At 37.9% G+C, this 24,412-nt stretch overlaps 2 protein-coding genes across 2 annotated transcripts; both read right to left on the bottom strand.

Annotated features, from left to right (window-relative positions):
* Window positions 1-3,040: 3,040 nt before the first annotated feature.
* Window positions 3,041-4,415, bottom strand: LOC145963964 (uncharacterized). Its single transcript, XM_083086326.1, has one exon. It carries the CDS (start codon window positions 3,737-3,739, stop codon window positions 3,041-3,043), a length of 699 nt encoding a protein of 232 aa, XP_082942452.1. The 5' UTR covers window positions 3,740-4,415.
* Window positions 4,416-8,039: 3,624 nt separating this feature from the next.
* LOC145963963 (uncharacterized) lies at window positions 8,040-10,418 on the bottom strand. The gene is made up of 3 exons (XM_083086325.1): window positions 10,363-10,418; window positions 8,762-8,892; window positions 8,040-8,401 (listed from the first exon to the last, which is right to left on the bottom strand). The coding sequence occupies exons 1-3, from the start codon at window positions 10,416-10,418 to the stop codon at window positions 8,040-8,042; spliced, it is 549 nt and encodes a 182-aa protein (XP_082942451.1).
* Window positions 10,419-24,412: the final 13,994 nt, after the last annotated feature.

Raw genomic sequence — 24,412 nt, 5'->3', positions numbered from 1 at the left:
AGAGAATCAATATCTTCATAGTCAGCATCCAAAGTTTCAATAATATAGCCGTTTCCCACATCGCCTAGTATATCGATCAACCATTTTCGCTTTTCAAGTCCTTTAACGTACACGACAGACGATTCTTCTTCTTCTTCTTCGTGTATCGTACCAACGATAGCTGTTGTAATTACACGCTGAGCCAAGCCATACGGAACGTTTCCGTCTTCCCATTGTAATCCGTGATGATTTCTAATCACCCTGATGAGACTTGACATCGCTCAGATTTTGTTAGCACGCTCCATGGTACAGGACTTGCGAAAAAATAATGCGAGAGAACATATCCCTTCCTCAGAACCGCAGCTTCCTTCACGACAAAATTTCTCCCGACAATAAATCCTTGCAGATCCACAAACGTTGGTATAGACATGACGAGATCTCTCTCTCTCTCTCTCTTTCTCTCTTCGATACGTCAGTCGAGAGGAATGGCAAACTCTAAAATCATCTCGCAGCACTTTGATTTATATCCTCCTCCTCCTCCTCCTCCCCTCTCTTGTGTCGATGTTATCGCTTAGGTGATTTTGCGTACAACGTTGGTCAACGGATTGTACTGGATCACACGATCGTGTATGATGAGACAGTACGCAGTGGTATTCGCCGGCACGTTCTCCTTACATTCGAATTCCAATCTCACATCCACCGTTGCGCTCTTGACCGATTCGTTTTGTCGAGAACAATCGATAATCACGAACGGACCGAGTTGTTGAAACGTATAGACGGAGAGACTCGGCTCGAGATACTCGTATCCGTAATAGTTCTTGCAGAAGCGCGCGTACGTGTCGTACAGAATGGACCATCTGCTTTTATCGAAATCCAGGTTCATATCGTCGTGGACGGATAACATTCCGAGTTCAGATAGAGTTTCACATTGATCAATTTGCAGTCGTCGAATTGAGATACATTCTTAGACAAGGCATTCTTCCGGCCTGTTTGCAGGGCGAAGACAACGTAGCGTGGTTTCTCCAGTTGAGTTGCGGTCTTAATGGCCCACGAATGCTTGGTTGTAAGCTGCAATAGCGGATACTCGTACAGATCCCACGAGCGAAAACCCATGCTGAGATATCGTCCGCTTTCCAAAGCACGCAGCATCGACAGTTTTTCGATCTCGCTCAACAGCACGTGAGGCATTCGCCATTGTATCTTGAATATGGTCATCACAGGCTCCAGCGTTGAACTTCCAACCAGACAATTATTATCGTTGCGCGATCGTATTAAGATCAATTCGTGACGAACGTTAATCACCACTCGTTTATAATCCTCGCAAAATCCCAATAACATGTGGAGCGGTACGCAAAAATTGAAATGTCCATGCGAATAGGTCGGCGGCTCTCAGCCGGCGTTTTTCATAATCACAATTCTATCGGATGATACCGTTACATAGTTTTTGAGCGTAGTAGTTATTCCTACGTTACTATTGCGATCAATCTCAACGCCATCGAGTTCGTATCGAATCTCATCGAACATGAATGCGACGCAATTATGTCCCAGTACCACATCACTTTCTCCTTCAACTGTTGCTGTTTTTTTCCCCGTTAGTTGTCCCTCGATGTATAGGAAACTCTCGTACGGCAGCGTATACAGATCCTGTTGTTGTATGGGTATTCTTATCTCGTCACTGTGTCCGAACGTTGTATTGGCGAACGGGTTATACGTGTGAGTCTTGATCTTGACGATACGATTGTCAAAGATCGGTTCATCACCGATGTTGAGAATGTCGGTCATCGTTCAGCTGTTTCGCATCGCAAATCCAAAGATTGTAAAAACGCAACGTTCGATGCGCTGAGTTTCTTTTTCTTGGATGATTTGATATTAGCAAGCGTCGACGTTGTTGTTGTTGTTGTTGTTGTTGGTGGTGTTGCTGGTCTCGTAAAGATTGCGTTATCTCTCACGTCTTTCGATCCGTTCAATACGAGCATCTCATACGTCGCATACGTACATGCAATCTTACGGTGATCTCTTCTCCTCGAAAATCGAGCAATCGTCCGTTCTGGTCGACAACGCGTAACGTTAAATCCGTAATGCTCCGCGCGATGATCGGCAGGTAAATGATCTGTGCAGGCGTTTCCGATATCTTATATCCCGGTGGTACCCTCGGTGAAAATTCATTTATCGTATGAACGAGTATGCCGTTGTTGTACGCACCCGCGGTCACGTTACACTCTATACGGATAATATTCACGTTGAGAATGTTAATCGGCATGTTTGATTCGTACCATTTTCGCGGCTCGAGAATACGATTCGAGAATCCTAGCAGCGATCCAATGTTGACGGGTTTGGTAAAGTTTATTCTGTAGGCACATTTGATCTCGCTCCTCATTGTATTGTAATTAGCGCGGAGCACTATCGGATATTCATCTTCATAATCATCGCCGTCAATGTGTTTCTCATCGCGATGTTTCCGTGAAATTGCATGTTTCAAAAATTCATGTATATTTTGCAACTCATACGATCCCTCGGGAATCGTAATTTCTTCATCGTCTTTGCCAAAGTAAAATTTATTATTCGAGGAATTCACATTCGGTATCGTGTGATAAGTCTCAAAATCCGTTAGACCGAGTTCGTATTCGCCGTCGCTCAAATCTACGGTGGGAAAGAAGTTTTCCGTGAGAACGCTACTCTTCCCAGTCAACGTGAATGTCATAGACATGTCGACGAAACTGTTTAACGAATACTGAGTTAAATAGCGCAATATCTGTCTTTAAATTCACATGCATCGACCGTTCGAAGAAACTGCAAGCACAATTGTCCGCAGATGCTCTGATCGTAAGTTTGAACAGGTGTGTAATTGTACTGTATCTTCGTTACGTTTCGTCCGAGATATCGCACCAATTCATTCGGCGGTCGAAGATTGCCGAAATTGTCGAAATATATAGCGCGATTCCCCCTCTTTGCATACGCTACCCAATGAGTACCTGGTCTTTCGACGCTATCCAAATTTACGATGCCGCTCTCGTTTCGATATATACCACCGATCGGTAAAGAGTCGCGCATGAAAACACCTCTAAAATATGGAATGCGCATACGTTTTGCCAGTTGTAGCAATTGTACGTTGGTAGTTGCGCCCTGCGGCATTTTTAGCGTCTCTTTGACGTTTTTTTTTTCTCCTTGTTGAGGCTCCTCGTCCGTATTTGTAAGGAGCGAGATATAATCCGTGACCTTCCATGGCGCGATTGTGACGTAGCATCTCTTGCAACTGACGTTGCGCGGCTTTTCCGTCGTTCACCACTTTCGCTACACCAGCCGCTCCACCGATCAGGGATCCGAGCGCACCCAACATTGGTAGAATCGGCAATACACCGCCGCATTTCGCTACCGGAAGTATCCGTTTCTTCACCGTTTTTTTCTTCGTCTTCGTCTTCAGACCCATACCGAGCTTCGTCTTGGCTTTCATCGCTGCCCAGACAGTTGTGGCGGCGGCTCTCTCACCGAGAGTCGAATCTTTCGCAACGATGCGATTCCGCGCTTTCTCAGCGAGTATCCTATCCGCCGCGTGTCTCTCGGTGAGATCGTTGCTCCGAGAGTATGCTATATCGTGTTCGCGACACGCCGCGTCCAATGGGTTGACACCTCGATCGCCTCTGACTAATCGCTTTTGCAACCGCGTGCCTGGTCCGCAAAACTGATAGCCGGGAATATGGAATTCGATCGGAAGTGCGTTTATCGCGTGATTTAATAGGCCTCTACCTATTTTCGTTGACATTCGCCGCAATTCTTTATCAACGGCGCCGGACCGTCGATGTGCGTTTCCTGACACGGCTGATTGTAGTGTTCGTAACAGCGACGATACGTCTGAACCTCCGGATCCGCTTTTATGTGTTCCGGAAGTTTGTCCCACACGTAGTGGACGTAATCACCGCACGTTCTCAATAGAACTGCTTTCGACACAAATTGTAGCTGTTCGACGCTCAAATCGCGAATATCGGAAGGATTTGTTAGCAGGATGAACATTTTTTCTCTACTGAGCGACTCGTGATTTCGCGCACCTATAAATAGGCAGGCGTTCGATCCAATCAGCAGTGTTGAAAAAATGAGATTCGTACGACAACCTTTGACGATATGCGTGACAAATTGCGACGACAGATTACGATCAATGGAGGACAACGCGGAGATGCGCAGGCATGGTACGATGCTACCGACTACTATACGCGCGATCGTTTGCGGCCCCTCGAATTGTGGTAAAACCAACGTTCTGATAAGTCTACTGGAAAGTCCGCATGGTGTACGTTTCGAGAACGTGTACGTGTACTCGAAGTCGCTGCAACAGCCGAAATATCGATATCTGGAGAATTTGTTGACGCCGATTGACGAAATCGGTTATTTTACGTTCTCCAATAACAGTGACGTCATTCCACCGAGCGAGGCACGTCCAAACTCGATTTTCGTCTTCGACGTGGCGTGCGATAAGCAAAATACGATAAGAGAGTACTTCTCAATGGGTCGTCACTCGAACGTCGACTGCTTCTATCTCTGTTAAACGTACGCGAGAATACCAAAACATCTTATACGCGACAACGCGAACCTGCTGATCTTGTTTAAACAGGACGGTACCAACTTGAAACACGTGTACAACGATCACGTGAATACCGACATGTCGTACGGGGATTTCAGTGAATTATGTCGTACTTGTTGGCAACAAAAGTATGGATTCCTAGTGATAGATAAGGACAGCTCATTTACGAACGTACTTTCCAGAAAAGGATTTAACGTGTTCGCGATACCGCAAAACGATTAGTCGCTGCCGACACACTCTGTCGACAAGGCTGAAAACGATAATATTCGCGAGCGTGAAAAGATTGCGAGGGAGATTGAGAAAACGAGCGAATCGATCCGCAAGAAACATCGCGCTTTGAAGACCGGTAAGATTGACGACGATATCGCGGTCAAGACCCATTTTAGGCCTATTATCGAGCCACTACAAAAAATCGTCGACAACTCTAGCTTAATCGCGGTGAAAAACGAGCCGGAGAGTAACGCTGACGCTATAATTAAAACGTTACCCATCAAGCGGTACAAGGAGGAAGAGAAAGAGGAGGAGGAGGAGGATACAACACCGAAAAAGAGACAACGATTGAAGGCGAATCGTTTATCGACACCGCATACATCGGATGAACCGCTGATAACCTCCACACCGTCCGCGACAACGAGAATCGTACAACCCACGATACCCGAATCACTCGCAATCGAAAATGTTTTCGAAACCACGGGCAACCCGCTCGAATCACCATCTGTTCGAAACATGTTACAAACGTTGGAAGGTCAAAAAATGTTACGAGAGCACTTCGGGCCACTGGCACAAAGGTACATGGGCGCTCTCCCTAGTGGATAAAAAAAACCAGATCGATCACGTGTACGGTGTCTATTTCGACGAGAATGAAATGTGGCTCGGTAACAAACGATTCGACATCGGCGCAGATGACTCTATAATCATAGACAAAGTGAGGTACATTGGTACACCTGGATTATACGAGTTGATCTTCAAGAGAATTCCCGATGATGACATATACACTGAGGACGATATGCAAAAATATAAGAGCATATTAATGGCGACGAGTGCGCATAAATGTCAATATGATGCGCAAGGTCAATTAAAGAGCAACAGGGGATACAAGTATAAACACATAATTGCACCGTTGATGTCGATCGAATCGAAAAAGAAAAAATGCGGTACGGGAGTATTCATGCCTCGCGCGATGACGCTAACCGACAATAAGATCGATTACGTGCACTGGGACGATCCCAACGAGCTAGTGGATCGTCTACGATTGCTCGACGCTTCGCGCCGAGCTGGCCACAACGTTCACGACACGAGATCCTGTCGATCATCGATGAACTTCGCGAAGTTGGTCTTATTATAAATTAAACGGTGTCTCGACAAAACTGATCAGTCGATCGACGTCATCGAGGAAAAAAATGCCCATCAACAAATTTGGATTATTCGAACGGAGAAATGAAGCAATTAGAACAAGCAATCATTGGGGTAAATCGGTGACAAGTTACTTGCGTCAAAACACTCTGTGTCGCGTCGCTACTATGACGCGAGGTCGCGCAAGATTCGCCGTGTAGCGCATCCTGAGGCTGATACCGATGCAGTCAACAAACTGTACGTGGAACAATGCGTTAAAACGTTGAAGAATCAGCAGAAAGAATCAGACGAGAAGCTGACTGCGTTCGAGAGGGACGTGCGAGCTTTGCAGACTGCGATAAACGAGCTTCGGCGTGCGATTAACACTAATTCAGAAACGGCTATCAACCTGTAATGAGCGGCTGTAGTGAACGGTTTAGGAGCGGCTATTGTACAATTATTAAACATCTGCAAAGGTTTATCGAACGGGTTGGGAACGGCTATCGAACAGCTATAAACGGCTATCGATCGGTTATCGAACGGTTATCGAACAGCTACGAACAGCTACGAACGGCTATCGAACGGCTATCGAACAGCTATGAACGGCTATCGAACGGGCCAGGAACGTCTAGCAACGAATGATAAAACGCACGGTGATACTCGAGGCACACATCGTTTGATCGACGAATCGAAACAGTGATGGATCGGCGATCGGGAATAACGAGGAAGCGAAGAAACAACATAGTTTAGAGAAACGGCAGTTGGTGAACGAATTGCACGCGCCGGCGAGAAAAAATTTTCCCCGAAGACACGTCATAATGCGGGGATACGATGACCTGTGGCAAGCTGACATTGTCGAGATGCGTCCGTACTCTCGTTTCAACAGAGGTTACCACTACATACTCACAGTCATCGATGCGTTGAGCAAGCACGCGTGGGCCATACCACTCAAGAGTAAAGGCGGAAGCGAGACAGCTGACGCTATCGCCGAGATAATTCGAGATAGCAAAAGATGTCCGAAAAACTTACAGACTGATATGGGGAAGGAATTTTATAACGCTGATGTGCAACGGCTCATGCGGAAACATGACATCAATCACTATTCTACATATTCGGTATTGAAGGCATCGATCGTTGAGCGATTCAATCGCACGCTGAAAAACGACATGTGGAAGATGTTTACGCTGAACGGATCTTATAAGTGGATCAGCGCGTTGCCGCGACTCGTATCGGATTACAACGCGCGCAAGCATCGAACGATCGGTATGCGACGTTACTCCCGCGATCGCTGAAAGACTCTTGGCTACTGTGTACAACCATGTAAATATCGCGGGTCCGGCGAAATTCAAAGTAGATGACTCGGTACGCGTTAGCAAGTACAAGACAGTTTTCGAGAAAGGTTACACGCCAAATTGGACAACCGAAGTGTTTAAAATTGCAAAAGTACAGCATTCTAATCCCGTAAGCTATCTACTGGAGGATTATCGCAAAATATCTATCGCTGGAGCGTTCTACGAGTACGAGTTGCATCGCGCGAATTATCCAGACGTGTATCTCGTGGAGAAAGTACTGCGTAGGAGGGGTGACAAGGTTTACGTGAAATGGTTGGGATTTGACAATTCGCACAATTCTTGGATACATAAAGACAATGTGATTTAATTCATACAGAGTTTATTTTTAATTTTCTGGAAAAATATATGTGTATAACATATATTGTTATAACATATGTGTATAACATATATTGTTTATTCAAATGTTATATATATATATATATATATATATATATATATATATAACATTTGAAAAATGAAAATATACATAATAATCCTTATCAATATTCCTTGCGATAGTACATGTATTTTTAATATAAGATGTATGAGATATGCATTACATAAAAATATATGAAATATAAAAAAAATACCAAAAAATCTTTATTAATATTTCCTTTAGTAGTATATTGTATCACACACACACACACACACACACACACACATTTTACATTTAATATTTGAAAAATGAAAATATACATAAAAAACATTAAATATAAATGTGTAAGATATGTATTACATAAAACTATATGAAATATAAAAATACAAAAATATATACATGGTTATGTACAAAATATATACAATTAATAATAAACAAAATATACATTTATTTACAAAGGTATCCTATAATGTCCCCATGGTAACGTGTCAGTCGAATCAGGTACGATATACCGTTTGTCGTCGTACGGACTCACAGCAATTTTCGTTTCGCGAATGGTATACACTTTGTGCAATTTCGATCTTATGCAAGATTGCTGTCGTGTCATTTCTATTTCGTCATTCAGACATCGCGTGTAATCGTCAAACGTTATCGTTCTCGCGACAACGTTACTCTTGACACCTTTAACCTTCTTTGTATCCTTTTTCCCGTCCACTCTCACCGCGTACATCTTTGCTCTAAGCCCGACGAATTCGGTCATTATCGCGCCGTTATTTTCATCTTTCATTAAACCCGGTACTTTTTTATTCACGAGCGGTATACCGTACACGTTATCAATTGGATAATCGCTCGTATCGAAACTAGCAATATCACGTTTCATATTTTCATAGACATCTTCGCACTCAATGTGGTATATAAGACTGTCTGTGTCGGTGTACATTACCCGGCATTTATCACGATATAGCGGTGACATGTACTCATGATGAAATTCGTACAAGCACGTTTTAGAAATGTCTAGTATTCACATGCCGACATAGATTGGTTTATAAAATTTTACTTCAAGTTTGCGTAACTCTATGGCAACCAAATTTTCCGAAAAGACGCTTCCACTATGAAAATTTGGTTTCGCTATCATTGCTTCTGCTCCGTATCGTCCGTCCCACTTTGTTAATAATTTTACATCGACACGATTACGCACATTTTCCATCGTCATGCCAAATACCGCGTTATTCATCAGTTTATATAAATTTTTTTCAAAATCATTTTTCGCGAGTGTTCTAAACTGTGTATTTAATTCGATATAACTGCGAAGCCACGGAGATTGTGTAAATTGTAATACGCGATGTATTTTTGTAACGCGAAGGCCGTGTCGCGTACATTGCTGTAGGTTACGGTAGTGTATCACGTAACGCTTCTTATCGTATAGCGTTGCGAGAAGTTTGTCTTGCCGCTTGCCGGGCGGCTTGTCGCATGTCGGACAAAACGGAAGGTCAGTGTGCGTATCGTGAAGATGTTGCGGGTACTCGAGATCGACTTCGAGGATATAACCCGTAGGCGAATCTAACGCGATCGATGTTACGTCAAAATTCGACACGTCGTCGACCCATCGAAAATCGGCGTAGGGCAACGGTTGACACATTGCCCATCCGTACAAATTATTTACATCGAAATACATCAAGTACGACGATGGTTTCGATGGATCGTACGATTGTTGCATGTACTTGTTATTAGCGCGTATCTGTTAGAACACTGACTCAGACCACCGCGTATACCGCGTTCGATAAACATGACCATGTCGATGTCGGTAAGCAATTCGAACGTAATCTTTGTATGCTTTAACATGGCATCCCACGTGTATCCGGGAAGAGTATAATAATACGCGGGGTCGAGTCCGTAACTTTTGATGCAACTATCGCGAAAGTTTTCAAAAATATCGGCTAATAACAAGACGATTTTCAGGTACAAATCGCTATACTCGCCTAGCGTTCGAATGGAGAATCGCATCCAGATGTTCTCGGCGTGCGCGTAATCGCTCTCGGATATAGTTTCACCGGTCAAAGAACTGTAAAACGATTTGCGCGGTGGTAAACACGTATCTTGCAACCTGTCCAGAATCGACGTATTCGTACGGAAAGACGCCTTTCCGTGTTAATAAACTGAAATTTTCTGCAGATAAATTTTGAAATTCCGATTTTAAAATTTTGAATTTGTCTTTGCCTAGATAAGATGCCAATTTGTCGAGACTTGCCGTAAGAAATTTATACGAATCGATAAAACTTAATTTTATATACTTTTTCCAATTGTCTTGTGCAACTTTAACAGTTTTTGTAAACGATATATACTTTTCCTTGGTTATCGGAAGTAATTCGATTTCCCCTTCGAACGTTGTGGCTATATCCTCGATAATGAAATGCGCGTCGTAACCTGATAAATTATGAAAGACTATCGGAATATATAATGATTCTTTGTAATTTAGATTGCAATTTGAGTGCGCGGGACCCCTATATCGCCCGGTCAAATGACAATGATCGCGTACGCGTGTATCGTCTTCTTGCGTAAAAGGTTTTTCGCATATATGACAATGCGTTGCGCTGTGAAATTTTTCCCACTCGTCCGATGTTAAATTTACCATGGAGACATTTGTAGTCATTAAAATAGTCTTTACACGTAACGCTAAATTTTTAAGTTCTTCGGCGAACCACGCGATACAATCAATATTGCGGCGAGAATGGTACGCGGATAACGAGTCGTCGTACGAACAATGCATATAATACGCTATACTAAATACCCGATGGTGCTGGTACGCGTTCTTTTCTTCCTCCTCCTCCATCTTGGTCAAAACGCATTCCAAGTCGTCATAGATCACAAATGGAAGCCGCTCTTTGCTCGTGTAGTTGTTGAACTCGAGCCACTTGTCCTTATCGCTCGGCAATCGGATAGCGCAATCGTTTATTTTTCCGCAGTCTACCGTATGTGACTGCAACTTGTCCTCCGATCCGAAATAGTGCAAGCATCTGTAAAAGAATATTTAAATTAAAGATTTATGCAATGCATTATATTTTATAATTACATAAATTATTCAAATTATACATACCGATCACAGATATATCTTTGACCGTTGTGTTTGCTCAGTTGCGAGCTCACAAGCCGGGATAAATTTTTGATCCATGCGAAATGTCCGACGCTGTTACCGTCTTCCACGTACAACAAGTTGACGTGCTTATCTCGTTTCTGCTCCGAAAGACATACCGGGACAATGCTGTTCTCTTTCTCGATGCTGTACACGTTGATGGAGATATTGCTTATATGTTCAAACTTTTTTAGTTGGTTCAACGTCATCGGAAACTCAATATTTTGTACATTTAACACCGTCGTATAGTGGGGATATGAAGATTCCCGTTCCGCCTTCCTTTCTGCGGGATATAGAGCGGCGACCACTGCCCACGCGAAACACGCATTGTCTCTGGATTGTACATTAATTACAGCTCTCTTCATCATAATTTCTCGCGGCAATTTAATGTGACATCCCGCGCGCATAGGATTATATTTATTTATATTTACAGTTAAATTCTGTATTCGCGACAATGCCCACCCGCTATCGCGTTCCTGAAATTCTTCCAGCAATGCTAGAGTGGGTTCAATAACGCGGCGCTCGTACCACTCATGTAAATCGGATGTGCGAAAGAGTTCACAGTTTCTTGTATTGGTACTTTTGTTGGCACGCTTATCACCCGACTAATTCACCGTTGAATATAGTGTTCACTTTTACACTGTTGTGTCTTCTTATAACTCTCTTGTACTTGCTCGAGCACGATGTCTTTGGCATCCTCGAGAAATTGACGAGGTTCGATATGGTTTGCGTTAATCACAGCACCGGTCAGAATACGGTTATCGAATGCGGTATCAATCTCGCGCCACACAAGTTCATTTTGATGCGCGCTACATCCGGCACCCGCGTTATTGTCACCACTGTAATTATCACCACTGGGCATAAACTGTCTCTGCAATCGAGTCTTTGCACCTTCGAGTCGCGCGATCCGAGCAATCAGCGATTGTCGATTTCCGATCGATAATCGTGGTCGTTTGATCCGACTTTGCTCTTCCAGCGACTCGATGTACTCGTTGCATCGTTGTAGCCATGCAAAATATTCGCCCAAGGTGGCAATTTGGCTGGATTGCTCCACCAGGTCGCGTTCAGTCTGTTCGATGTTTTCCATTTTATATATAATTACACAATATATATATATATATATATATATATATATATATTATCACACTTTCTGATAGAACACTATACTTTTTGACTATATCGACGTATCGATGCGCTTTCAAATCACGTACTATGATCTGACGCGCTTCGATCCTTCTTATATTCAATCAACAAACTTTCAGAGATTGTTGGAGGCACAAAAGAAAAAATTTTTGTAACTGAACCTAGGGTTGAAAATGTGTTGTTATCTCGCTATGATTCACAGATTGCTCGAAAACGTCGGACCCCGAAATATCTCAAAAATGTGTTGTTATCTCGCTATGATTCACAGATTGCTCGAAAACGTCGGACCCTGAAATATCTCAAAAATGTGTTGTTATCTACGTATTTCCATCCGCCCAATCCTTCAAAGAATACTTCTATTTATATTGTGTATGTTAAAAAAATATAATGAAGAGGACTCTGCTGCACTAGAGTATCATTTCTTTTGTTGCTCTTCTGTGTTTCGGTGGTCTGTTGCACTAGAGTATCATTTCTTTCGTTGCTCTTCTGTGTTTCGGTAGTCTTGTGCAATGGCTGAAGAAAACGTAATTATCATCGACGATGATACGGTGGCTGAAGAAAACGTAATTATCATCGACGACGATACGGATGATTACGATTATTGGATGGATCCAGTTGTGGTGGAGAGGATGGAGATAGAGAGAGAGGAGAGAGAGAGGAGAGAGATGGAAGATGGATCTGATATAGAACCCTTGGCGAAGGACAGTGATTATGATAGTGACAATAGTGTCGATATTCTTGATGAACGGTTACAAAAGAAACAGCGAGATTTAAGCATACCTGAAATAATAACATACAACGAAGCAACAAAGATATGTTGCATTTCCTATTACTACATGGAAAATGGATCAAAATTTTGTACCGAATGCTTTCTAGAAAATCCGCATCAGTTTGAAAAAACTAATTCTGTTCGAGAACATAGAACCATAGCTTATGTTCATTTGGAAAATATGTCATGCAAAGGATGCAAAAAATGTTTGAATCAAATATTGCCCTGCGACATGTGCCCTATTTGCACAAATTAAAATAGATGATGGATAACATTGTAAGTATCTTAATTTATTATATATCAAAAGTATTTTAAAATAAATTATTAAAATAATTTAAACTAATGAAATGCGTATGTTTTCTTCTGTTTTCAGAAACGGCTTCCCCAACATAGCCCGACGGTCTATTTTATATATTATTATTATTATTTTTTATATTGTATACTTTTTATTAAACACACATTTAAATAAATTATATATATTTTTTTAATTGTAACAAAATCATGACGTAATTTCTTCGCACGCATTTCCATCCACCCAATCCTTCAAAGAATACTTCTATTTATATTGTTTGTTAACTGGTAATATTGTATAATATCTCAAAAATGTGTTGTTATCTCGCTATGATTCACAGATTGCTCGAAAACGTCAGACCCCGAAATATCTCAAAATATAAGTTTATGACTAATATTGTATACTTGCGATAATACAGAGAGAAAGAGAGATAAAAGGGATAAAGAGATAGATAGAGGGATAGAGGGATAGAGAGGGAGAGAGAGAGAGGGATAGAAATATAAAGGGATAAAGAGAGAGAGCGAGAGAGGGAGGAATAGAGAGAGACCCAAAATCTTCTTCATAGGAATACCGCCATTTTTGTTTATACGTGCGTCCCCCGCCCCGCAGCCCCCGCGCCTCCGAAATTCCCTCCGTCCCGCGTGACGTCATCCCTGATAGGACCTGAGTTAGAACCCGTGTGACGTCATCCCCCCTCCATCCTGCGTGACGTCATTCCCCCGCGCCGCTGAGATCCCCTCGCCCCTTACCCCCCCTGAGATCCCTGGGTTAGAACTCTCCTAGTGCTAACTACTTACGCGATGTGTTTTAAATGAACGTATTTATTCGAATAGATAAGTGTACAGAGTATGTGTATGCGGGTGTGTGTGTGTGTGTGTGTGTGTGTGTGTGAGTGTGTGTGTGTGCGCGCGCGCGTGGTTAATAATTTCGCTGGCCGATTAATAACGCGACAAATGCAGTTTCGTATTTAATTCCGGTCTTTGATCGCGTACACCTGTTTGTGTTTACGGCGCGCGAGACAGCGCGTGTTTTTGCGGCGCTTTTTCCGCGAGGAATCCCCGAGGTTCTCAGAATCCTCGGGTTCTCGGAATCGACGGTTGCTTTCGCGAGAATTATTATTTCCTCGACGATACGATTTAAAGTCCGCGTTCGGTCTACTATAATCGATGCGCTTTAATCACAGCGGCGGATGCCGTGATAATTGTATGCGCGTGTTGCGCTTTAACGGCGGCGGCGGAGGCCGCGATATTCGGATGCGCTTATGCGCTCGGTGCGATTTATATATATACGTGGCGGCGGAGGCCGCGATGTTCGGATGCGCTTATGCGCGCGGTGCAATTGCTACACGCGGCGGCGGAGGCCGCGATAATCGAATGCGCTTCTGCGCCCGGTGCGGTTGATACGTGCGGCGGCGGAGGCCGCGATAATTGAATGCGCTTATGCGCTCGGTGTCAAAATGCGCGAGATAGGATCGCGTCGCGAAGGATGGTGATCGCGTTGCAGCTGGGTCGAGAACACTCGACTCGGGGCGGCTCTGAGCTCCACCTTCCGTGATGGCCCAACTGCGGATTAGGCGGTTTGCACTTGTACTTCGGAATCGAGATCACTCGGCTAAGACGGAGCGCGCTCCACCTTTCGTCCTCTGTAATTAGTGCTTGGTAGGATTTCTGGATTGCTGCTGAAGCGTACTGCTTAGAGCGGATCAGGAATATGGTCTTTAGACGCGCCGAAATGTGTCCTTTTTATACCGGCTAATTGCCCGCGTCGGCGCGCGGCGGTATAACCCCTTCCGAACAGTTTTTCGGAAACGGTACGGTCGGGCCCGTTCGGAGGGGTTCGGGTTGAGCGCCGAACGCGGGTTTTCGCCGGTCGGTGGTTCGGGCCACCTCGGCTCTGATCGGCAGTGTTCGGCCGTTTTGAGCCCTAACGGCTCTGGGCCGTAATGAAACGATTAAAAGGTGGGCGCACCGCGCCCCTGCCTCTGCCCGGCGGGTGTTCTGCCGGGCGGCAGCTTCCGGCGGATGGCATTGCCGGGAATCGGAACGATGCATCGGGATGCATCGTTACAAATGTATTATATTTATTATATATTTTTTTATATCTCAGTATCATACTTTTTTAGTTAGTATCATACTTTATTCTTTATATTTAGATGTAATCGCGAAACTTTTATTAGTCAGTAAAATTTAATAATATTTGTGTACTTGAATATAAAAAACTTGTATATTGTATATTATACAATGTTATATTTGTAAAATAAAATAAAGTTTTTCCTACGTATAAGTTATTTCAATTATTTAAAGAAAAAATTAGAAACTAAAAATTAAATATCCGTTAAATTTAAATGGCTTCGGAATGTCAAGGTTTATTTACAATTTGCCGACAATTTGACGTCAAGCATTAGCAAGCTTTGCTCGGGATTTGCCATCAATTTGCTGTCAGGTTATGTCAGCAAGATTTGCTCACAATTTGCCGCCAATTTGTCGTCAAATCTTGTCAACAAGCTTTGCTCGGGTTTTGCTACCAATTTGCATTTAGGTTTTGTCAGCAAGGTTTGCCAGCAAAACACGAGCGTATTGCGGACATAGTTGATGCCAATTTGTTGCCAAGTTTTGATCAAATTTGTCGTCAATTTGCTGGCAATTTGCGCGCAAATTGCTTATTGGGTATATGTTTTTTTCAACCAAACTAAGGTAACATTTTTTTAAGTGAAAGAATTATAACCTAGAATTCATAGACGTTTTTTGAGTAAGAAGAAAGTAAAATTGCAGCGCATTAAAAGGATCAGGACCCTAATGTCAACGTGCCACAAAAATGTGTGATAAACGAGTGCAAAAACATACAAAGGAAAAACTATGGGATTTCTTTCTTTAGGTAAACATATTGAAGTATATGTTGTAATGTTTTATAGAATTGAATATACATATAAATATATTTGGAAATGTTTTAGATTCCCATTAAGTGACGAAGTATTATTAGAAAAATGGATTACAGCTGTTTATAAAACACACAGCCTTGTAACAGCTAGTAGCATAATTTGTGAACGACATTTCAAGAAAGAATTTCTTTCTGGAAAAGAAAGAAAAAGATTAAAAATAAATGCAGTACCAACGGAATGTTTAATACTACAAGTAGATCCATTGCGAGAACTAAATGTTCTTATAAATTTATGTAAGTATATGAACTTAAATAAGTATTATATTTTATTAATAACTTAAATAATCTTTCTTAATATATATTTCCATTTTTGAAATAATGTTGATAGATGGACAAATCAATACTGGTTGTAGAAAAAGTATGTATGCACATAAATATTTACAATAAATATAGTTTTCATAACAAAAAGATTAATAAAATTTCTTGTTTCGACAGAAATAGCTGCAAAAGATGCAAGTTCCAGCAGCGTGGATATACACATTGCGTCTGACCCTGTAGAAGGTACGTACTCACATATGCACATATATATTTACAACAAATATAGTTTTCATAACAAAAAGGTTAATAAAATACTTGTTTCGACAGAAATAGCTGCAAAAGATGCAAGTTCCAGCAGCGTGGATATACACGTTGCATCTGACTCTGCAGAAGGTACGTACTCTGAATGTATGCCTACAATTTTGATATGAAAAATCCTAAAATATTTTTTTTATAGATGTTATGCATACAAATAAATGTGCTTTTACAAATATAACAGATGATCGAGAATCACAAATTAAAATTCTCAAAGCAGAAAATGAACGTTTAACAGCTCTTATGCAATCATTGAAAGATGATCATACAAAGCAATTGCAACATCAGGCAGATATGTTTCAGTATATGTTACAAAACCAAAAAAAGTTATGCAAAATAAATTAAAATCTGCTTTAACTAAAGTAAAATTATTGCGTCGACAAAGACAAAGACTAAATGTTAAATTGATTGATATATTAAAAGATGCCAGAAATAAGAAAATATTGCGTGAGGAATCTTTTGAAATTTTGAGCAATGAGTTTGAGAGTACATTTAAACATATTTTATAAAATGAAAAATTAAACAAAAATAAAACATGTTACGGCAGACGTTATGATAAGGAGGTAAAGAAATTTTCAATAACGTTATATTACCATTCTCCTAAAGCTTATGATTTTTGTAGGTATGTATGCATGTTTGTTTCTTTTCTCCATCAGCATTTTGATTCTGATAAAAGGTCTGCATTTTTTCTAACATTTCAGATAATATGTATATCTGAAAGACGTATTTTCAAACGTCTTTAAGACATTATAATGTCTGAAATGTTATCAATTGATATTAATGTGATGGTTTCTTTCTTTTCATCTCTTTCATTTATTAAGTTTTACGTTTGCGTTACACTGCTTTCTCTAAGATATTCATTATGATTGCGTGAAGTATGACATTATATTAAATATCATTGTTATGAACATATATATATTATCTATAACGTGCATGTATTTGGCATGTGTTTGAATGTGTTACGTAGATGAATGTAAGGAAAGCGCACATTTCGTGACATTATCCACCAGATTTACAACTGCTGTAAAAAACGTGCTGTATAAAACTGCTGTATAAAACATTATTTACAGATGTCCATTTACAGACCTCCGACTTTTCATTTTAATATTTTGTCCATAAGCACTAATAAAATCTATTATCACATTAATATTTCAGGCTTACAATGAAAAAAAAGTGAATTTGATTTTTGATTCATAATTGTTACTTGGCATTATTACTATATATCATTACTGGTACTGTACATTAGTACTGTTACTGTGTTACTGTACTATATTTAAAATATTGGTAAATATTGATTTGTCTTTAACATGTGATTAATATCAAGAAATAACGTCAAGTGAAAGTGTATTACTTTATGAATAAAAATTCACTTATTATTTAATGTAGTATGCAGCACTTTTACTAGAATTGTGCAATATCATTTAATTAATATTATTATCATTTTTTTTACAGAAAACATTTTATATTACCTCATCCAAGTTCACTTAGAGTTTGGATTTCTACAGTAAATGCAGAGCCTGGTTTCCATACAGAAATTTTAGAAATATTGAAAAAGAGTACTCCAAAACAAGATAGAGATTGCAGCTTAATTTTTGATAATATGTCAATTCGACAACAACTGTTATGGAATGAGCATCAGAAAAAATTTGTTGGATATTGCGATTATGGACGTGACATCAGTATAGAGAGGAATGATGTGAAAGCTAAAGAGGCACTTGTATTTCTATTGGTGAGTCTGAAAGGAACATGGAAATGGCCAAATTGGGTATTTCCTTAAATGTCGAATGAATTCTTCTGTATTAGCGCAATTAATAAAAGTAGCATTAATTTTAACATCAAAAGTAAATATTAAAGTGCGATCAATAACTTGCGATGGTGAAAGCACTAATTGTAGTGCGTTACGGGAACTTGGCTGCAACATTTTTACTGATACCTACGATAACATTATAAATTTTTTCCAACATCCAACAAATAAATACAAAGTTCGAGTAATTTTAGATGCATGTCACATGTTAAAATTAGCGCGCAATGCATTATCAGATTATAAAGAATTTATAAGCTATGAAGGTAATATAAAATGGCAATATTTTATAAATTTACATAATATGCAAAATAAATTGACTTAAGTTTAAAAACAAACTTAGTTCGCAGTTTATAAATTATATGCAAAATAAAATGAAAGTTAAGTACGCAGCACACACATTAAGTGCATCAGTTGCTAATGCAATGAACTTTTTAAAAACAGAAAACATTCCGAAATTCGAAGGTAGTGAAGCTACTATAAAATTTATTTATATCATTGATAGATTATTTGATTTTATGAATTCTAGAAACCCTTTTGCAAAGGGTTTTAAAAAACCCATTGTGCGTGAAGATTTAAAATATTTAAATTTAATGATAAAGCAACATACGGAATATTTGTTTAGCTTAAAAACGAATGAACGATGGAAACTGTCTCATAAAAAGCGAAGGACTTTTATTTATGGATTAGCAATTACAGCTAAATCTATTTTGGAGATTGCTTCTGATATTTTTAATGAAAATGATACATATAAATACTTACTAGCATACAATTTTTCTCAAAATCATCTGGAGATTTTATTTGGAAAAATTAGAAACCGTAATGGATTTAATAACAATCCAAATGTTCAGCAATTTAAATACGCTATGCGACACATATTATTGCATAATAATATCAAATGTAGTAATAATATAAATTGTTTAGCAATCGACGATGATATCAGTGGCTCAATACTTCCTTTTAGATGGAAGAAAAAGAGACAGGATTCATTCTTCAATGATATAGAGCATGTTAATGACTGTGATGAATATAATAACAAGGAAGTTCCTATAAACATACCAGAAAATTTGCAAATTTTACAAGATAATATCATATATTATATAAGTGGATATATCGTTAAAAAATTACAAAATATTAAATGTTATACATGTGCAGTCAATTTGATAGCAGTTCCAGCACATCATAATTATGCACATAGTAATGAATTTTCAAAATTCTTAGACTTTAGTAATAATGGTGGATTAATTAAACCTTCCTCATCTTACCTTAATATCTTACCTTCCTTATCTTACCTTAATACTTTTATGTACAAAATAATGAGAGGAATCAATTGGTGTAAAGAAAACACATAATTGTTTTTAAGAAAAAATATGGAATTGTTAATTGCAAATTACATATTTTTTCTTCAAAACAACTATGTGTTTTCTTTATACCAATTGATTCCTCTCATTATTTTGTACGTGAAAGTATTAAGGTAAGATAATCGAAAAATGAATATTTTACAAGATATTTTACGGTTTATGTAAAATTAAGAAATTATTTCAAGCCTCATAACTCAAAAAGTACTTAACGGAAAGGTACTTAATTATAGTGTTTTGGAAAGCTCTCGAGATAAGCTACAAGAGTGTGAAAAAATATATAGGGTGTTCCATTTAAAAAAATTGAAATGATCTTCACGTGACCTTCAAATGACTCTTCAAGGTCAAACCAATGGTATCACCTTATGTCCCCCTTGAAACCATACAACTTTTGCCTGAAACATTTTTTTCTAAAATGCACCGTTTGTGAGATATTTAGGTGTATCCAGACTTTTGGCGCACCCTGTATATATATATGTGTGTGTGTGTGTGTGTGTGTGTGTGTGTGTGTGTGTGTGTGTATGTGTGTGTGTGTGTGTATATATCTTTACACACTTATTTCTTAAGTGTATATAAAAATTTTTACACACTTAAAAATCTTTACACACTTATTTTTTAAGTGTATATAAAAATTTATTTTAAAATTATTTATCGCAGGAAGGGCCTGCTACATCAGCATCCGCATGGACATTTAAATTGTTTTTATTAGCGGCATATAATTTATCCGCCGACATAAGAGATAAATGCTCTTCATTAATGAGCATATTTAAAGCTGTTTCTCCTCTAGTTTTTAATGCAGACTTAAACACACAAATAGCATTAACGGAAACCGTTGAAAAGCTATTACGTGTTTTCGTTTTTAAATTGTTCAAAAGAGAAAACATTCTCTCAGGATCGGCATTAGAATTCGGAAGCGTTCGAATAGTATTTATAATATTCGTTAAATTGGAATATTTAGGAACATTATTCGTGTGCCGACGTTGTAAAATTGCTTTCCACATATTGTCAAAATTTAATTTAGAAAAATTTTGTTTTTCTTCCACTGTAAGGTCTGATGCTAATGCAATCCATTCTTTTTTTAAAGCATCTTCATCAAAACCGCCGAGAGTTTTAGCTGCGAGAGAAACATCATCAAATGATGTTTGTCTATTATTATCGAATAAACTTACAGATGGTTGAAAAACTTGTAACTTTAATAAAAATTCATTATTTATAGGTAACCTTTTACAAATTTCTTCTGCAGCACTCATATAAAATGTTAAACAGTTCTCTCGAACAATTTTAACTATGTTTATGTGATCTTTCAACGTTAATTCGTTCAGATATTCCTCACAATCTGATCCCAAAATAATTTCATTAATAGGTTTTTGATTTTCTTTTAATGAGAATATAATATTTGAAGAAAATGGTTTTAAATATTCTTCTTTTATAAAATTTCGACAGATTTGGAAAAGAAAGTTTTTAGATTTTGGCTGCAAGAAATGGATTCTCGTTTCTGACGCTTGAAAGAATGCATTAAATGCGTTAAAAAAATTTAAAACATATTTTAAAAAAAGAAAATAAGCTTTTATCTCTATGTTGTTCGTCATAGATAATAAATATTTTCCAGAATTTGTTTTTTCACTCGCAACCATTTCAGTAAGAAAATATTTAATTGTATCCCAAGATTCAAGAAGTCGTTCGATGCATAAATAATGAGAAAGCCAGCGTGTGTCACATAATTTTAATATTTTGTGATTTGTTTCTTGGAAACATTCACAAAATTCGCGAAAAATAGCTGTTCGTTTTGGACTGCTATTTAAATATTTTGCAATTTTTTTTTAAATTATCGCAATATGCAGGCATTTTGGAACAAGCAGCATGCGCTGCTAATGCGGAGGAATGGCACGCGCATGAAAATGTTAAAACATGTGGGCATATTTCTTCCAATTTTTTTTTTAAACGATAAATGTTTCCCTGTCATGACGGAAGCATTGTCGCATGATAGGGCAACAATATTTAAAAATGATATCTGTAATTTCCACATTTCACTTTTAAATGCATTGAACAACTTTTCTGCGCTTGAATCTTTGGCATCAATATTTATTAATTTAACTAATTGCGAGCGAACATCTAATGTCTCCGGATCAACGTATCGGACAAAAAAAGTCATCCATTTATTATTAGTGAGATCAGATGTTTCATCGATAAATATCGAAAATTTTGTGTTTTGAATAATATTGACAACACGATTAGTCTCAACCGGGCATACAACGTTTGTAATAATATTTGTACATTTTGTTCGACCCATACTCATACTATTCAACACATTAGGATCTTTTCCTATATGTTGGAAAAAATTAAGAATTTCTTTTGCCGTATAAGGAATATTTGTGATAAGGAATATTTTTCTCGGCAATTAATGCGGCATATCTGATTTCCGCTGATTTCTTACGCTCATCAAAAGATAAAAGTGATTCATTAATTTGTATATTTGAATCCTCATTCGAAACTCTTGTTTCAATATAATTTTTTTCTTTATTTATATGAACATTAGATTCTGCGTGACGATAGATTTGCCATAAACCGCCAGCGATAGATTTATCACAAATCGAACAAAAAAATAAGCTTGCATCATGTGGCACTTCACGTAACCAACATTTAAATTGCTGAATTTCTAACCATTTTTGTTGAAATTTTGATTTACGCAATTTTTTTATTGGCGAATCAACATTATTATTATTATCAGTTAGCGTATTTACCTTAATATTATTTTTGTGACACGCAGAATCCGCATGTCTTGATAGTGTTGAATTGCACGAATAATTATTATTGCATATACTACAATAATAAAGACTATCGTCGGATGGTACTTTGCGTATCCAAGATTTATATCGATCATCACTAAGCCAAGCTTCTAAAAAATTTCGCTTACGTTTTTTGGTTAATTGATCACACATTTTGATTATCTATTCTTAACTTAATTTATTTTCTCGTCGGCACAATATCACCAATCTTTTGTCGATTGCTTTGAACTATCTTTTGACTGGGTCACGAACGTATTCGCAAGACAAGCACAGTCAACAGTCAACAATCAACAATTAGTCGATAACAGTCGACATGAGTCGAGAAAAAAACAATGTCAAACACATATAATATTTTAAATATATATTTGGATATACCGAGTGTCCCAGATCACCCGTACATCCCTTTTAAAATGAAAATAAATGGCTTTTATCAAAAATCGCGAACAATTTTTAAGTAAATCGGGTACGCTCTATCAAATGGTGATATTTTCAACTTCTGATTCCGACCGGAAATACGCCATTCGCATCGGAAGTCGAATTTTTTTAGAGGTACATGGTACTTTTTATTACAGATTCGAATTGTACATGAAAAAATAAGAAACTTTTGTATCAAACGTTTTTTCTGAAACGTATTTTTTTTTTTAAATATGTTTTAAATTTTTTTAACGCATTTAATGCATTCTTTCAAGCGTCAGAAACGAGAATCCATTTATTGCAGCCAAAATCTAAAAACTTTCTTTTCCAAATCTGTGGAAATTTTATAAAAGAAGAATATTTAAAACCATTTTCTTCAAATATTATATTCTCATTAAAAGAAAATCAAAAACCTATTAATGAAATTATTTTGGGATCAGAATGTGAGGAATATCTGAACGAATTAACGTTGAAAGATCACATAAACATAGTTAAAATTGTTCGAGAGAACTGTTTAACATTTTATGTGACAGCTGCAGAAGAAATTTGTAAAAGGTTACCTATAAATAATGAATTTTTATTAAAGTTACAAGTTTTTCAATCATCTGTAAGTTTATTCGATAATAATAGACAAACATCATTTGATGATGTTTCTTTCGTAGCTAAAACTCTCGGCGGTTTTGATGAAGATGCTTTAAAAAAAAAATGGATTGCATTAACATCAGACAGTGGAAGAAAAACAAAATTTTTCTAAATTAAATTTTGACAATATATGGAAAGCAATTTTACAACGTCGGCACACGAATAATGTTTCTAAATATTCCAATTTAACGAATATTATAAATACTATTCGGACGCTTCCGAATTCTAATGCCGATCCTGAGAGAATGTTTTCTCTTTTGAACAATTTAAAAACGAAAACACGTAATAGCTTTACAACGGTTTCCGTTAATGCTATTTGTGTGTTTAAGTCCGCATTAAAAACTAGAGGAGAAACAGCTTTAAATATGCTCATTAATGAAGAGCATTTATCTCTTATGTCGGCGGATAAATTATATGCCGCTAATAAAAACAATTTAAAAGTCCATGCGGATACTGACGTAGCAGGCCCTTCCTGCGATAAATAATTTTAAAATAAATTTTTATATATATCACTTAAAAAATAAGTGTGTAAAGATATATATATGTATGTATGTATGTAAGGAAATGTGAAATAATATTTTGACCTTTTATCAATTAGAAAATTGATTATATTTTATTATTTTATTATAATTTTATTTTTTATTTTTATTTATTATTTATCATTATTTTATTATTTTATTTTAATTTTATTTTTATTATTATTCATTTATTAAATTTTTTACATTTCCTTTTTAACGGAAGAGACCATTACCTTCTCGCGGTTTCCGTTGAGCAACAAGATGTACGTCATACATTAATACAAAATAATAATAAAAAATACAATTCTATTAAAATAAATTTAAATATTTTATTACAATTATTTTTTTAAAGAAATTTTTTTTAATAAAAAAGCGTACATATTGGCCGAGTGGAAAAATTTAGATAAAAATTGAGATAAAAATATGTTAGATAAAAATTTAGATAAAAATATGTAAAATTT

The sequence above is a fragment of the Camponotus vicinus genome, unplaced genomic scaffold, assembly GCF_025532165.1.
Source record: "Camponotus vicinus isolate PSW18456_S1 unplaced genomic scaffold, iyCamVici1.0 SCAF_13, whole genome shotgun sequence".
NCBI lineage: Eukaryota > Metazoa > Arthropoda > Insecta > Hymenoptera > Formicidae > Camponotus > Camponotus vicinus.
The sequence above is the reverse complement of the archived record's forward strand: the minus strand, read 5'-3'. Positions and strand labels throughout refer to the sequence as shown.

Coding starts and splice junctions, on each gene's coding strand:
- LOC145963964 (XM_083086326.1), bottom strand. CDS start 3,739: ATGTCAACGAAAATAGGTAGAGGCCTATTAAATCACGCGATAAACGCA.
- LOC145963963 (XM_083086325.1), bottom strand. CDS start 10,418: ATGGAGGAGGAGGAAGAAAAGAACGCGTACCAGCACCATCGGGTATTT. Junction 8,893..10,362: donor CATCGGGTATTTAGTATAGC/GTATTATATGCA, acceptor GTGGCTTCGCAG/TTATATCGAATTAAATACAC. Junction 8,402..8,761: donor TAATCGTGTCGATGTAAAAT/TATTAACAAAGT, acceptor ACGGTATACCGC/TCGTGAATAAAAAAGTACCG.